This window comes from Sinohyriopsis cumingii, chromosome 17, assembly GCF_028554795.1.
Source record: "Sinohyriopsis cumingii isolate HCF-2022 chromosome 17, ASM2855479v2, whole genome shotgun sequence".
Classification (NCBI taxonomy): domain Eukaryota; kingdom Metazoa; phylum Mollusca; class Bivalvia; order Unionida; family Unionidae; genus Sinohyriopsis; species Sinohyriopsis cumingii.
Window position 1 is genome coordinate 100,126,977 of NC_142977.1, and position 17,764 is coordinate 100,144,740.

The 17,764-nt window shown below is 36.6% G+C and overlaps 1 protein-coding gene across 1 annotated transcript in view; it reads right to left on the reverse strand.

Moving 5' to 3' along the window:
* Window positions 1–17,764, reverse strand: part of LOC149779537 (uncharacterized) — a 30,132-nt gene that overhangs the window by 3,982 nt on the left and 8,386 nt on the right. The window contains exons 3-4 of the mRNA XM_089940243.1: window positions 2,460–2,573; window positions 1,610–1,688 (exon numbers count right to left, since the gene is read on the reverse strand). Coding sequence (XP_089796369.1) covers window positions 1,610–1,688; window positions 2,460–2,573 — 193 coding nt within the window. The remainder of the gene's footprint in view (window positions 1–1,609; window positions 1,689–2,459; window positions 2,574–17,764) is intronic.

The window sequence follows — 17,764 nt, forward strand, 5'->3', positions numbered from 1 at the left end:
TCACATGTAATGAAGTCACTTATGATTAAATTCACATGTAATGAAGTAACTTATGATTAGATTTGCATGTAATAAAGTAACTGATCGGATTCACATGTTATGAAGTAACTGATGATCAGGTTCTCATGTAATAAAGTAACTGATTGGATTTACATGTAATGAAGTAACTGATGACTAGATTCACATGTAATACATTAATTGAAGATAAGATTTACATCTAATGAGGTAAAATATGATTGGGTTCTCATGTAAGAAAGTGACTGATGAGTTGATTCATATGTAATGAAGTAACTGACTGGATTCACATGTAATGAATTAACTTATGATTACATTCGCATGTAATGAAGTATCTTATGATTAGGTTCTCATGTAATAAAGTAACTGATTGGATTCACATGTTATGAAGTAACTGATGATTAGGTTCTCATGTAATAAAGTAACTGATTGGATTCACATGTAATGAAGTAACTGATGATTAGATTCACATGTAATACATTAATTGAAGATAAGATTTACATCTGATGAGGTAAAATATGATTGGGTTCTCATGTAAGAAAGTGACTGATGAGTTGATTCACATGTAATGAATTAACTTATGATTATATTCACATGTAATGAAGTACCTGATTGGATTCACATGTAATGAAGTAATTGATTGGATTCACATGTAATAAAGTAATTGATTGGATTCACATATAATGAAGTAACTGATTAGATTCACATGTAACGAAGCAACCTATAATTAGATTCAAGTGTAATGAAGTAATTGATGATTAAATTCACAAGTAATGAAGCAACTTATGATTAAATTCACATGTAAAGAAGTAACTTATGATTAGATTCACGTGTAATGAAGCAGCTTATGATTAGATTCACATGTAATTAAGCAAAAATGATTGGATTCACATGTAATGAAGCAACTTATGATTAGATTCACGTGTAATGAAGCAACTTATGATTAGATTCACATGTAATTAAGTAAAAATGATTGGATTCACATGTAATGAAGCAACTTATGATTAGATTCACGTGTAATGAAGCAGCTTATGATTAGATTCACATGTAATTAAGTAAAAATGATTGGATTCACATGTAAAGAAGTAACTTATGATTAGATTCACATGTAATGAAGCAACTTATGATTAAATTCACATGTAATGAAGCAACGTATGTGGAGATTCTAATGTAATTAAGTAAAAAATGATTAGATTCACATGTAAAGAAGTAATTTATGATTAGATTCACATATAATGAAGTAATTTATGATTAGATTCAAATGTAATGAAGTAACTGATTGGATTCATATATAATGATATAACTGATTATTAGATTCAGGTGTAATAAATTAAATGATGCTTAACTTCACATGTAATGAAGTAAATTATGATTAGATTCTCATGTAATAAAGTAACTGATGATTAAATTCACATTTAATGAAGTTTCGGATTAGATTCACATGTAGTGAAGTAACTGATGATTACATTTATATACATTAGGTAAGATTTTACAAAAGAAAGAACTAAAGATATGAAAAGTTGTAATAATTTTTACAACATGCTTGCTACTGATTAAGACACTCGAATCTCTTTTAAAATTAACCAAGACTTACCTGTAATTAGATTATGCATATTGCAATAGTTCGTCCCGTAATCCAAGACAGCGTACCATATCTGGGATCGAGAACTGCCCTGAAAATGCGACAGAACCAATTGCAGTTTTGTAGTTTTATCTTATTAACTCAGAATATACGGATTATCTATCTATCTATCTATCTATCTATCTATCTATATATATATATATATATATATATATATATATATATATATATATATATATATATATATATATATATATCTGTGTATGTGATCGATTTTGATTTTTAGTGTAGCTTTAACAATTTTACAGTCATATCGCTACGATGTTTGCAGTGTAGCAGTTTGTAGTGATGACTAGCACAAGGCATCATGGCGCAGACGTGTGGCATCATGTCCTACCCAAGCACATTGTCCTCACACCAGGCCGACCAGTCCTAACACTAACCTCTTAATGAGAGATGATGCAAAATTCCAAAAGTAATGCATACAAACATACAACCCCGCCCCAAAAGGTTAATGGTGATATCGGGGTGTTGTAATTTGAAATCCGTTACCTATATTATATACATATATGAATGCATATATAACGTTGTGTCGGTAATATTTGAACATGTCAATGTACTTTGAATATACTTTGACCTTATAACCTGTCTCTGTCCTCATCGTTAATTCCTCGAACAAACTTCAGTGATACATTTCTTGAACATTGTTTTTATATAGACAAGTTAAACACCATGTTTGGTGAATTTGCAACTTGTGGTTTGTAAGGTGGGGACGAGAAAACGGAGAGAAAAAGGGTATTAAATAACCCTACTATGTTTGTGAAGCAGAAAGAAAAACAAAATGGTAAATACTATAACATACCGATACACTGCACGTGGATCCTGATGGGGTTAGTGTGAAACTGACGTCATCAATATAATGGTGGACCGGGGTTTCATGAGTTCCTGCGACCGTCGTGTCCGTATTTGTTTTCAACTGTGAGAAAAAGAAAACAAATATATTAAGCAATAGTAGTGCATTTCATCCAATGAAAAGACGCATCTATGACATATTTTTTGGTAAAGGAAGTTATGTCACGTGACAAAACATCAGTGTCATAAACGACATACCAGAACTATTCTTGAACATTTTAAATTCGGGTGTGCTATAATATGCTTATTCGAAGTCTAGTTTGTGTTGTTGTTGTTTTTTTGTCTTAAAATGTTTCAGAGCATTGGTTCGAAATTTTCAGCCTCAAAGAATGAATAGCTGCCTGTTCCGTGGTTGTATCTTTATCCGAATTAAAGGTACATACTGTCAAAGTTTCTGGACCTGAGTTCGAGCTTCCTGACCAACATACGATAATAAGTGGCTAGATGTTACTTTTATTATGTTACATAATGTAGATCAGAAATCTTGCTAAACGTTAGACTTAATATAGGTTATATATTGGGAACTGTTCGTTAACAATGGGCTTAAACATGCATTATGTATGTGCGAACTGTTCCTAAACCACAGGCTTAACCAAGTTGACATAAGAAGTGTACGGGGCAGTATAAGAAATGGACTTGACTACCGTAATATATGTAGAAACGATTTACTTGAATAATGTTAAATGTAGGCTTTATATGTATATGTGTACGTGATTTGGATTTTTAACGTAGCTTTAACAATTTTTCAATCATATCATTACGATGCCAGCGGTGTGGCAGTTTATAGTGTTGGTGTTGTTTACTTTATAATTTATCAAGATAACCTGGACAACACCATGGCATCAACATATGATCCGCGGATTAGCAATAGAACGAAGTATTTAAAAACAACAATGGAAAAATTAGTGGAGAAACATGAAAAATGGATTACACGTATGCTTTCTTGAAAATTGTCAGGCAGACAATCTTGTGCCATAGGGATTACCTTTAAACCTAAAAATGACACAGCATCAAAGACGTTTCAAGAATCTATTGACTCCCTATTGGAAAAGATATCGTTGGAAGTATGTGATAGACTAAAAGGAGAACATCAGAGGAGAGTGGTCAAGATAGGCAAAGAACTAGAAGAACATATAAATGAACTACAAACTTTGATAAAAGGCAATACTGGCATTTTTGATGAAGAACATTTAAAAAAAACGGAATCTAAAAAAGACGAACTATTGCCAAGTCAACTTAAACAGTTACAGAATTTACACTGAGAGAAAAACAATTTTCCAGGACAACGAGAAACAGCATCATCGACAATTACTGGAGAGAAATCAAAAAGATATAATCAACAACCAAATGGATCAGCAGAGGAAATTAACATTATCAATGTCAAAAATAAACGTGCAGGAACTAAGAATCACAAACGGAATAAACAACGACCACGAAATGAAAATAAAATGGAACAAGCGACGCCAACATATAGAATAACCTATCAACCAAATCACACAGAAAAAATAATAGACCTACTCAGAACAATTCCATGAATGATCAAGCAAAAATCTTAAAAACCCCAGGCACACAAAAGGCAACCTATACAGATGTAGTAAAAAATGGAGCGAAGAAAATTACACAGGAATCCAACATAACCGTAATAGCAACAATACAAAGACTAATGGAAACCCTAAAGGATCTTTTGCAGACAACACAAACAGAAGAAAGAATAGGAGATTTATTAGAATACAAAACAAGAACAGATGGAGTGAAAAATATGAAGAAAAAAAATCAAAAGAGGAAAAAATCCTGTGTTAAACCTTTCTAAGCGAATTCTAACTAATAGTGATTACATTCTTCTAGGTAAGGGATTATCATATTGTCCAAGAACCAAAGTGCATGACAATATTAATTTAGCAGAAGCATTTTTCAAATACACATGATCTTTAAAATTAAAATATTTTTTCTCACAATCTTGTACATATTCATAATATGAAAGTAGTTTTCACTATATGAAAGTAGTTTTCATCTACAAAATAAGTCGTTTTTCAAAGAAAAAAGAGTCATCATTTACACCTTCTAGTGGAGGAGATATTCATCTCGATTTTTATATTGAAGCAACTAAACAAGAAACTTTAAAAAGCAGACCTAAAAGAAAACATTTTACAAACATATCTAAAGAAGAACTGAATTCTTTACGTACCTCATCACCAGACAAAAGTATTATTATTAAAAAAGCTGATAAGTCTAGCATCATAGTAACAATGAACAATGAGGATTATATTAAAGAAGTAGAAAGACAATTAAATGATAACGTATATTATACAAAACTTTCATGTAATCCTTCTGAAGAAACTAAAGAAAAACTAAGCAAATGTATTAATGAAATCTCTATTCACAATCGCTCCATATATGATGAACTAGATATCTGCCCAAATAAAATACGCACACCTCCGTTTTATATTTTACCCAAAATACATAAAACGGTTGATAAGTCACAACCTTTAGGATATCCAGGTAGACCCTTTATTTGTACCTGTAACTCGGTTACAAATAATATATCGCAATATATTGGTCATATTTTACAACCACTGATGAAATCACTACCTTCATATGGCAAAGACACTTTTGATTTCATAATAAATTGAAATCTTTATCGAAACTAACTGAAAATTCATTCCTAGTTGCACTTGATGTGGTTTCACTCTACACGAATATACCACACAATGATGGTATCGAAGCGTGTAAATATTATCTTGAAGAAAACGAATATACATGTAAACTATCTAAAGAACATGTTTGTGAGTTGATGAAACTTGTGCTCGAAAATAACCTTTTTCAATTTGGTAGAACAAACTATCTCCAACAGTTGGGAACAGCAATGATTAGACCCATGGCACCATCTTATAAATCTTTATTTATAGAGGAAATTAGAAAATGATTTTCTAAATAAATGCCTCTAAAACCAGATATTTGGTTAAGATTTTTAGACGATATCTTTATGATCTGGAGTTAATCATCAGAAGACCTTTATTATTTTATAGACTGTTTAAACAAATTGCACCCAACAACAAAATATACATTCAGTGTGTCTAAAAGTAAAGTGAGTAGTGAATGGGGTCACCCTACGTACAATGGGAATTAGCATTACAGGGACCCCTGGGTCACTCTACGTACAATGGAAATTTAACATGGCGAAAAATCGTGGGTCACTCTACGTACAAGGGGAATTTAACATGGCAATAAATCGTGGGTCACTCTACGTACAAGGGGAATTTAACATGGGGAATAGAGTTTAGGGACAAAGGGAATGGAACATGGGATTTTTTTTAAAAAAAAATTTTTTAAAAAAGGGGTAGGCAATTCAAAGGCTATCTCTTTTCGAGATATATGGCTGGCCCTGAAAAGGGCCTTTGGGTTTTCTTCTTCTTCTTCTTCTTCTTCTTCTAATCTCTTCTTTTCCTCCACCAAGTTCTTATTTTATCTCCTACACTCTTCTTCCCTTTCTTTTTTTCTTCTCCTCCTCTTCTTTCTTCCTCTTCTCATTTTCTTCTTCTTTTTCAATTTTTTCGTTCCATTTTGTGACGATCGTCGATAAATACCTATGTATCTATAATCAGCTGAAATTCCTATGAAATCCCACTATCTATTTATAGCTCCAACTTGTGGGTTTTTCCTTTGGAAAATCCCACTGTCTTTTTATAGCCTCAGCTTGAGTGACGTTCCTGTTTATGAATTCTAGTATATATGTATAGCTACAAAATGTGGAAATCCCCAAGTCGATATTTATAGTCTCGAAATTTCCAGCGTCAGTGACGTCACTGTACTGAACACTAGGGATAAATATCAACAGTGTTGCAAGTGGCTGACCTGAATACGCGCTACTGTAGGTAGGTAGGTAGAGTGTATCTGATAGGGATAAAGTGAGTTTTATACGGACAAACAGAGACCAATAGACACACACAACGTACGCGCGCAGACACACACAAACACACAAACACACACACAACGTACGCGCGCCGACATACTCACACACACACACACACACACACACACATACTCACACACACACACACACAGAAACACACAACGTACGCGCGCAGACATACTCACACACACACACACATAAACACACACACTATAAAATAGATAAAATTAGTAACTACTTACAATATCAACTTCTGTGACGATCGTGGATAAATACCTATGTATCTATAATCAGCTGAAATTCCTATGAAATCCCACTATCTATTTATAGCTCCAACTTGTGGGTTTTTCCTTTGGAAAATCCCACTGTCTTTTTATAGCCTCAGCTTGAGTGACGTTCCTGTTTATGAATTCTAGTATATATGTATAGCTACAAAATGTGGAAATTCCCAAGTCGATATTTATAGTCTCGAAATTTCCAGCGTCAGTGACGTCACTGTACTGAACACTAGGGATAAATATCAACAGTGTTGCAAGTGGCTGACCTGAATACGCGCTACTGTAGGTAGGTAGGTAGAGTGTATCTGATAGGGATAAAGTGAGTTTTATACGGACAAACAGAGACCAATAGACACACACAACGTACGCGCGCAGACACACACACACACACACACACACAAACACACAAACACACACACAACGTACGCGCGCCGCCATACTCACACACACACACACACACACACACACACACACATACTCACACACACACACACACACACAGAAACACACAACGTACGCGCGCAGACATACTCACACACACACACACATAAACACACACACTATAAAATAGATAAAATTAGTAACTACTTACAATATCAACTTCTGTGACGATCGTGGATAAATACCTATGTATCTATAATCAGCTGAAATTCCTATGAAATCCCACTATCTATTTATAGCTCCAACTTGTGGGTTTTTCCTTTGGAAAATCCCACTGTCTTTTTATAGCCTCAGCTTGAGTGACGTTCCTGTTTATGAATTCTAGTATATATGTATAGCTACAAAATGTGGAAATCCCCAAGTCGATATTTATAGTCTCGAAATTTCCAGCGTCAGTGACGTCACTGTACTGAACACTAGGGATAAATATCAACAGTGTTGCAAGTGGCTGACCTGAATGCACGCTACTGCAGGTAGGTAGGTAGAGTGTATCTGATAGGGATAAAGTGAGTTTTATACGGACAAACAGAGACCAATACACACACCCACACAACGTACGCGCGCAGACATACGCACACACACACACACACACGCACACACACATACACACATACACATACAGAGGGAAGAGGAAAAAACAAACCCCAAATATACTATCAACACAGAAGGGAGATGATACAAACCCCAAATAAACTATCCACACAAACGTACGCGAACGCATACAAACCCCAAATATACTGTCAACACAGAAGGGAGATGATACAAACCCCAAATAAACTATCCACACAAACGTACGCGAACGCATACAAACTCCAAATATACTATCAACACAGAGTGAAGAAGTAAAAGCTTTTTGAAAGCACCTAAGCCCTCACCTGCAATGACCAACTCTGCCAAACACCTACACCCCACCCACCCCCACTCCCAACACTACAAAACCCATTTAACCCGTTATTTTATGGCATCAGTGTGTGATTTAGGAAACATCACACAAAATAATGGAGGAATAGACTGACTATTGTTTACCGACTTGCATGCCTAAAGAGCGTGCGTGAAGGAAAACATCCTTCCATTTCAATTCTAACTAAAACATGATCCAGAGGGATAGAGATAGGTGAAAGGGCACAATTTCATAAAGTGTGAGTAGAAAACAAAACACGCCATCCTTATTATACAATGTCAAGACCAAGAGACACTTACGTGTTCTTTCTGGTCTATTCTCTTTTAGAAGGTAGTATGAAATTTCACATCAGGGCCAACGCATCGGCTCACATTGTCAATTTTTCCATTTCCATGTCTTTACTGGCACAAGTTCTTCATCATCTTCAATTTCTTCTTCTTCTGAATCCCTCTTCTCTGTTTCGTCTTGTTTTTGTTTATTCTCTTTTCTCGTAGGGCACTCTGAATTCCAGTGTCCTTTCTCCTGACAACGATATTAGGTATCTTGACTTTTGTCTCTCTTTCTTAGACGAAGCAGGTATTCTGGAGACAAATACCCATTTACCTTTGCAGATATAGCAAACTTCATTAGCACTTACACACTTTCGTATGACTCTTATCAAATCAACGACCAAAAGAGTAAGTTTTGTTGCCACTTTCGCATGTGAATTATGTTTTCGTATGACTTTTAGCAAATATTTGACCAGCAGGTCGATCTGTGCTGACTCTTCCATCTTTGATCGTTTGAGAGCGAAATGAATACTCTGACGCTAAGACACTCTCCTTATATACAGAGACCTGCTGCGTATGAAACCTAGTCAAATGTAATTTTGCAATAAGATGAAACGATTTCATTGAGGAAGTAAAAGGCAATGATGTACCGTATCGCCTCACACAAAACCTGAAGTGTTAGTTCAAATCCGTGTCAGCGATTTCGAAGACGACATAACTGGGCTTTAATCAATGCTCTCCATTTCTGCCACAAAACCACGAGTCCTGATTCACGCCAAAAGAAATTTCGTTCGGTCCATAAAAAATAGTATCACATCCGAGAAACGCAAAAACGAACTTCCAGAAAACTGAGAACGACGGCTTACACCTACAACGTGAAATGTATGAGTTCAAGTAGTGCGTAAAACTTAGTCAAATTAAATTTTTATAGTCAAGACGAAACGATCTCTTTTCGAAGAAGAAAGCAGACACCAAGCGACAATGGCGATCCGTGTCACACAACACTTTTCAAAATGTATATGATCAGAGGTTTGTTCTAGCGATCTGCACGGTTAAATTAAATGTTGATGTATTTTGCAATAAGACGGACAATGGTCGCCCATGGAACCATTGTTCGTGCATTAGTTTAAATTTTTAAAATATTTTTTTTATATAAATCGCCTATAGGATAGACCCAGTAAAGCATGACCATTCTCGTCACTGTGTGAATAGCTGCTCAAGTCAATTCGAAGTGAACGCGGTAAGAAAATAAGTATAGCCAATGAAATGGCTTACAACGGGTGATGCATTGTTTTGTTCTAGGACTGTGTGGCATAATAATCCCTATGTTCTTGCGTTGTTACCATTACAGTGCAGACAGACTGAAATGTGAACTTACAAGCCCTCTTTGTGTGTGTTGTACCGTTTCTTCTTACCACATCAAAATACTGAGCGTCACAGTATTGGTTCGCGTTTTCAAGCTGACCATTTTTTTTATATCTCACTTAAACATTTTAACATAAACACTCACACTCACATCGGTAAAGTCAGAACAGATGTGTTACAGTATTGAGGGGCATGTTATCTTTTTTTTTCAAACTAATAAATTTGGGGTTTGTATGAAGTAAAGAACCGAAAGTACAGTGAAACTCAAGGATGATGACCCAATCTGTCTGTCTATTGATGCGTGTATTTACTTAAGAAGAAATATGACCTCTAAAACACAAAGAGATACGGCGAGCATGATTAGAATGAACATAACGATGTTTTCCTTCACGCCCGTGTAATTTAGAGCTTCAATCCTCTTTGAAGACAAACTTGGTCTCCTTTTGTAGGGCTTGAAATAATAAAAAACCTGAAAAAATCTTAAGCACTTTGCTATAGATAATTTCATCAACAGACTAAACAACATAAATACCGTTACAACACTAGAAAGCCTTAAATCTTCTATCAAAAAGAAATGCATAAAAAAATTAAAGATTAACGATAACTAACCAATGAAACCGAATTTAACAAAGGCAGTGACATGTGAAGAAATGGCTCTCACTTTGGAAAGGTAGGCGAACGTACTCTGTCATGCACCATCAACTTGAAAAAAAAAATTATAAACAGAGAGAAACCTGAATTCAAAATTCAGTTTTTTTTTCTTCTTCAAAATTGTTTCGTTTCTTTTTTCTTTTTTTTTTTTGGAACAAATCTAAGCACTAATATAGAGTGGAAAAGGGAAAATGCACATACAAGCTTTGATATTTCTGAAAAAAATGAGGGGATATTCCTAACGTTCATAATCACCTATATATGCTTGGACTTGTCTGTGACTTATCCACAAAACAAGATGTACATATTTCTGGTCAAGTTGCAAGTGTGTGCGTGTTTTTGAAAATGGTAAAAATTGGATATACAATTTTCTCGTGACACTTATAAAGTGAAGAGTCTGTGCAAGTGTCAAAAGCCAAAGTCATATAAGTTTTGTATTTTGTACAGCTTGTAAAGATTTCCACTTTAGAAAATGTGAAGTATCACAAGTTATTATCACAAACAGAAGTGGAACATAGGGGCTTGCAAGAAAGAAAATAACCCAGACAGTTGGTGTCATCAAGAGTGCTAGAGACGGTACCCGAACTTGCTTGCTTGCTTACTTGAATTAAAGTGATTTTCGCTCTAATGGAGCATATATCACTGGTTTAATAACGCACCGCGTGATTTTTAATTACTCCTGGGGAAGGAAAGAGAGCCTCATCCCCAGGCTTTTATGTACTCACAGACTACTTTTAAATTTAGCCACTCAGGTGTAGGACTAACTAGTCCTTAACAACCTGACTGAAAGGCTTTAAACATGAGTGGGAATAGTCTCACCACACACTCATTTTTCTGTCCGAGCGTGGTAAAGGAGGAAAAAAGGTGCTCAAAAAGACAGCCATGGGTGTTAAGTACTCAACAGAACGCTAGCCCGTACTTATTTCAAATCAAGTCCCGTTTTTGCTAATAGACAGTAAAAAGTACCAATAATGTGTTAACCACTTGTGCAATTAGTTCAAATCTAACGAGTCTGTTAAATTTCCTACTTCCTAACATATCTATCTAATATTAGTACTTAGTGTAGTGTACATAAAAATAGCCATACTGATCTTATTTAAATTATTATGTCTAAGAGACATATGCCAGTTTGGTCACTGTTAGGTTTAAAAAGTTAAGTTTGTTGCGGTGTTCCAATGGGTCAAGTTTGTTTCGAGAATAGTTTAGTCAAGGAGGGATACCAAGCCAAATATGATTCCCTAGTTAATAAAAAGCAATCTTTTGGAGCCCTAAAAAAGGCTGTTTTTTTCTGTTAGAAGGTAACACGTCTCTCTTTTGCTTTCACGTTCTTTCTCGCACTCCTAGTCTCATGATTCTTGATATCAGGAAATGCGTAGCCATGATGGGCGGCAATGTAAGCAGCGGCTTCTACCAGTTGACTGAGGGGGTATCCAGCGTAGGTTTGTTTGTAGAATTGGGGAAGAACTCTGACCCTAATCCCCATTGAGAAGGTCTTGGTTTAAAGGTGTCTAGAGATTTGTAGGCAACGTATTGTATGACTCTAATAAACTACCCTGCTTTGTTGACGTCATACAATGCTTGATCTAGTCCCATTTCGGTGTACATCTCAACGAGTGTCAGCGTCCCCCTCCTCCTCCTCAACCGCCTCAATTTCCTCTTCTGGTTCTGATACTAATTCTTTAGTTGAGGTAGATAGTTTCAAGTCCGCTGCTATGGTGTCTGTCGCTGTTATTGTTGTTGTGGTTGTTCTTTCAGCTGAGATTGCCTGCAGTGTCGGAGTGAGAAAAGAACGTTGTTGTTGTTGTAGTGTTTAACGCCATTTTTCAGCACGCGATAGGCTATACATGGCGGCCAGTATTAATGGTGGAGGAAGAACCCGGGAAAAACAAGGAAAGAACCACCGACCCACGAGAAGCTACTGGCAAGCTTTCTCACATACCCACATTAGCCGAATCCGAGACTCGAACCCACGCAGACAAAGGTGAGATGACAGTGATCCGTAACGGAGAGCGCTTTAGACCACTCGGCCACTCGGGGCCCCAGAAAAGAACGTAGTGCCTCTGATGATTACATTTGAGTTTGCCATACCGTTTGTCTAACATAATTGGCCCTTTGTTTTGCCACCACTCTTTCCGGGGCAGGTTGTTTGTTAGGTATAGTCGGATGTTGACTAGATGTTATTTGTGTTCTCGAGGTGGGTGGAGTGCTAACTGGCTAGGTCTGCATTTCTTGCTCCCGCTACTGTTGTGTATATTTCTTCCCTCCACACCGAGTTCTGGGCCTAATTCTTTTAATTTCGTTGTAACCGAACTTACATTATCCATATTATCACCAACAAAAAAAAACGCACAAACCTAAAAGAAACACTCACTCACTTTTTTACAGAACATTACTATTTTTTTAAATTTTGATAAGCGACGGAAACGAAGGACTTAGAGTCGCACTTTCTAACCAAGATAAAGAAATCATGTGCTGATAGACTCACTTCTGTATTTTTTCTTCTAACTGACTAACATATCATAGGCAATGGAATGTTATTTCTTTTCGAGAGCATGGGGTAGCCCTGAATTTTTTGTTTTGAACTTGAAGCTATGGCGGTCGCTTAGGTTATAAGATGGCGACCTCCTCTGACGACAGGCTTTCTCACAGGATAAGGTCGCCATCTTATAACCTAAGCGACCGCCATAGCTTCAAGTTCAAAAAAAAAAAATTCAGGGCTACCCCATGCTCTCGAAAAGAAATAACATTCCATTGCCTATGATATGTTAGTCAGTTAGAAGAAAAAATACAGAAGTGAGTCTATCAGCACATGATTTCTTTATCTTGGTTAGAAAGTGCGACTCTAAGTCCTTCGTTTCCGTCGCTTATCAAAATTTAAAAAAATAGTAATGTTCTGTAAAAAAGTGAGTGAGTGTTTCTTTTAGATTTGTGCGTTTTTTTTTGTTGGTGATAATATGGATAATGTAAGTTCGGTTACAACGAAATTAAAAGAATTAGGCCCAGAACTCGGTGTGGAGGGAAGAAATATACACAACAGTAGCGGGAGCAAGAAATGCAGACCTAGCCAGTTAGCACTCCACCCACCTCGAGAACACAAATAACATCTAGTCAACATCCGACTATACCTAACAAACAACCTGCCCCGGAAAGAGTGGTGGCAAAACAAAGGGCCAATTATGTTAGACAAACGGTATGGCAAACTCAAATGTAATCATCAGAGGCACTACGTTCTTTTCTGGGGCCCCGAGTGGCCGAGTGGTCTAAAGCGCTCTCCGTTACGGATCACTGTCATCTCACCTTTGTCTGCGTGGGTTCGAGTCTCGGATTCGGCTAATGTGGGTATGTGAGAAAGCTTGCCAGTAGCTTCTCGTGGGTCGGTGGTTCTTTCCTTGTTTTTCCCGGGTTCTTCCTCCACCATTAATACTGGCCGCCATGTATAGCCTATCGCGTGCTGAAAAATGGCGTTAAACACTACAACAACAACAACGTTCTTTTCTCACTCCGACACTGCAGGCAATCTCAGCTGAAAGAACAACCACAACAACAATAACAGCGACAGACACCATAGCAGCGGACTTGAAACTATCTACCTCAACTAAAGAATTAGTATCAGAACCAGAAGAGGAAATTGAGGCGGTTGAGGAGGAGGAGGGGGACGCTGACACTCGTTGAGATGTACACCGAAATGGGACTAGATCAAGCATTGTATGACGTCAACAAAGCAGGGTAGTTTATTAGAGTCATACAATACGTTGCCTACAAATCTCTAGACACCTTTAAACCAAGACCTTCTCAATGGGGATTAGGGTCAGAGTTCTTCCCCAATTCTACAAACAAACCTACGCTGGATACCCCCTCAGTCAACTGGTAGAAGCCGCTGCTTACATTGCCGCCCATCATGGCTACGCATTTCCTGATATCAAGAATCATGAGACTAGGAGTGCGAGAAAGAACGTGAAAGCAAAAGAGAGACGTGTTACCTTCTAACAGAAAAAAACAGCCTTTTTTAGGGCTCCAAAAGATTGCTTTTTATTAACTAGGGAATCATATTTGGCTTGGTATCCCTCCTTGACTAAACTATTCTCGAAACAAACTTGACCCATTGGAACACCGCAACAAACTTAACTTTTTAAACCTAACAGTGACCAAACTGGCATATGTCTCTTAGACATAATAATTTAAATAAGATCAGTATGGCTATTTTTATGTACACTACACTAAGTACTAATATTAGATAGATATGTTAGGAAGTAGGAAATTTAACAGACTCGTTAGATTTGAACTAATTGCACAAGTGGTTAACACATTATTGGTACTTTTTACTGTCTATTAGCAAAAACGGGACTTGATTTGAAATAAGTACGGGCTAGCGTTCTGTTGAGTACTTAACACCCATGGCTGTCTTTTTGAGCACCTTTTTTCCTCCTTTACCACGCTCGGACAGAAAAATGAGTGTGTGGTGAGACTATTCCCACTCATGTTTAAAGCCTTTCAGTCAGGTTGTTAAGGACTAGTTAGTCCTACACCTGAGTGGCTAAATTTAAAAGTAGTCTGTGAGTACATAAAAGCCTGGGGATGAGGCTCTCTTTCCTTCCCCAGGAGTAATTAAAAATCACGCGGTGCGTTATTAAACCAGTGATATATGCTCCATTAGAGCGAAAATCACTTTAATTCAAGTAAGCAAGCAAGCAAGTTCGGGTACCGTCTCTAGCACTCTTGATGACACCAACTGTCTGGGTTATTTTCTTTCTTGCAAGCCCCTATGTTCCACTTCTGTTTGTGATAATAACTTGTGATACTTCACATTTTCTAAAGTGGAAATCTTTACAAGCCGTACAAAATACAAAACTTATATGACTTTGGCTTTTGACACTTGCACAGACTCTTCACTTTATAAGTGTCACGAGAAAATTGTATATCCAATTTTTACCATTTTCAAAAACACGCACACACTTGCAACTTGACCAGAAATATGTACATCTTGTTTTGTGGATAAGTCACAGACAAGTCCAAGCATATATAGGTGATTATGAACGTTAGGAATATCCCCTCATTTTTTTCAGAAATATCAAAGCTTGTATGTGCATTTTCCCTTTTCCACTCTATATTAGTGCTTAGATTTGTTCCAAAAAAAAAAAAAGAAAAAAGAAACGAAACAATTTTGAAGAAGAAAAAAAAACTGAATTTTGAATTCAGGTTTCTCTCTGTTTATAATTTTTTTTTCAAGTTGATGGTGCATGACAGAGTACGTTCGCCTACCTTTCCAAAGTGAGAGCCATTTCTTCACATGTCACTGCCTTTGTTAAATTCGGTTTCATTGGTTAGTTATCGTTAATCTTTAATTTTTTTATGCATTTCTTTTTGATAGAAGATTTAAGGCTTTCTAGTGTTGTAACGGTATTTATGTTGTTTAGTCTGTTGATGAAATTATCTATAGCAAAGTGCTTAAGATTTTTTCAGGTTTTTTATTATTTCAAGCCCTACAAAAGGAGACCAAGTTTGTCTTCAAAGAGGATTGAAGCTCTAAATTACACGGGCGTGAAGGAAAACATCGTTATGTTCATTCTAATCATGCTCGCCGTATCTCTTTGTGTTTTAGAGGTCATATTTCTTCTTAAGTAAATACACGCATCAATAGACAGACAGATTGGGTCATCATCCTTGAGTTTCACTGTACTTTCGGTTCTTTACTTCATACAAACCCCAAATTTATTAGTTTGAAAAAAAAAGATAACATGCCCCTCAATACTGTAACACATCTGTTCTGACTTTACCGATGTGAGTGTGAGTGTTTATGTTAAAATGTTTAAGTGAGATATAAAAAAAATGGTCAGCTTGAAAACGCGAACCAATACTGTGACGCTCAGTATTTTGATGTGGTAAGAAGAAATGGTACAACACACACAAAGAGGGCTTGTAACTTCACATTTCAGTCTGTCTGCACTGTAATGGTAACAACGCAAGAACATAGGGATTATTATGCCACACAGTCCTAGAACAAAACAATGCATCACCCGTTGTAAGCCATTTCATTGGCTATACTTATTTTCTTACCGCGTTCACTTCGAATTGACTTGAGCAGCTATTCACACAGTGACGAGAATGGTCATGCTTTACTGGGTCTATCCTATAGGCGATTTATATAAAAAAAATATTTTAAAAATTTAAACTAATGCACGAACAATGGTTCCATGGGCGACCATTGTCCGTCTTATTGCAAAATACATCAACATTTAATTTAACCGTGCAGATCGCTAGAACAAACCTCTGATCATATACATTTTGAAAAGTGTTGTGTGACACGGATCGCCATTGTCGCTTGGTGTCTGCTTTCTTCTTCGAAAAGAGATCGTTTCGTCTTGACTATAAAAATTTAATTTGACTAAGTTTTACGCACTACTTGAACTCATACATTTCACGTTGTAGGTGTAAGCCGTCGTTCTCAGTTTTCTGGAAGTTCGTTTTTGCGTTTCTCGGATGTGATACTATTTTTTATGGACCGAACGAAATTTCTTTTGGCGTGAATCAGGACTCGTGGTTTTGTGGCAGAAATGGAGAGCATTGATTAAAGCCCAGTTATGTCGTCTTCGAAATCGCTGACACGGATTTGAACTAACACTTCAGGTTTTGTGTGAGGCGATACGGTACATCATTGCCTTTTACTTCCTCAATGAAATCGTTTCATCTTATTGCAAAATTACATTTGACTAGGTTTCATACGCAGCAGGTCTCTGTATATAAGGAGAGTGTCTTAGCGTCAGAGTATTCATTTCGCTCTCAAACGATCAAAGATGGAAGAGTCAGCACAGATCGACCTGCTGGTCAAATATTTGCTAAAAGTCATACGAAAACATAATTCACATGCGAAAGTGGCAACAAAACTTACTCTTTTGGTCGTTGATTTGATAAGAGTCATACGAAAGTGTGTAAGTGCTAATGAAGTTTGCTATATCTGCAAAGGTAAATGGGTATTTGTCTCCAGAATACCTGCTTCGTCTAAGAAAGAGAGACAAAAGTCAAGATACCTAATATCGTTGTCAGGAGAAAGGACACTGGAATTCAGAGTGCCCTACGAGAAAAGAGAATAAACAAAAACAAGACGAAACAGAGAAGAGGGATTCAGAAGAAGAAGAAATTGAAGATGATGAAGAACTTGTGCCAGTAAAGACATGGAAATGGAAAAATTGACAATGTGAGCCGATGCGTTGGCCCTGATGTGAAATTTCATACTACCTTCTAAAAGAGAATAGACCAGAAAGAACACGTAAGTGTCTCTTGGTCTTGACATTGTATAATAAGGATGGCGTGTTTTGTTTTCTACTCACACTTTATGAAATTGTGCCCTTTCACCTATCTCTATCCCTCTGGATCATGTTTTAGTTAGAATTGAAATGGAAGGATGTTTTCCTTCACGCACGCTCTTTAGGCATGCAAGTCGGT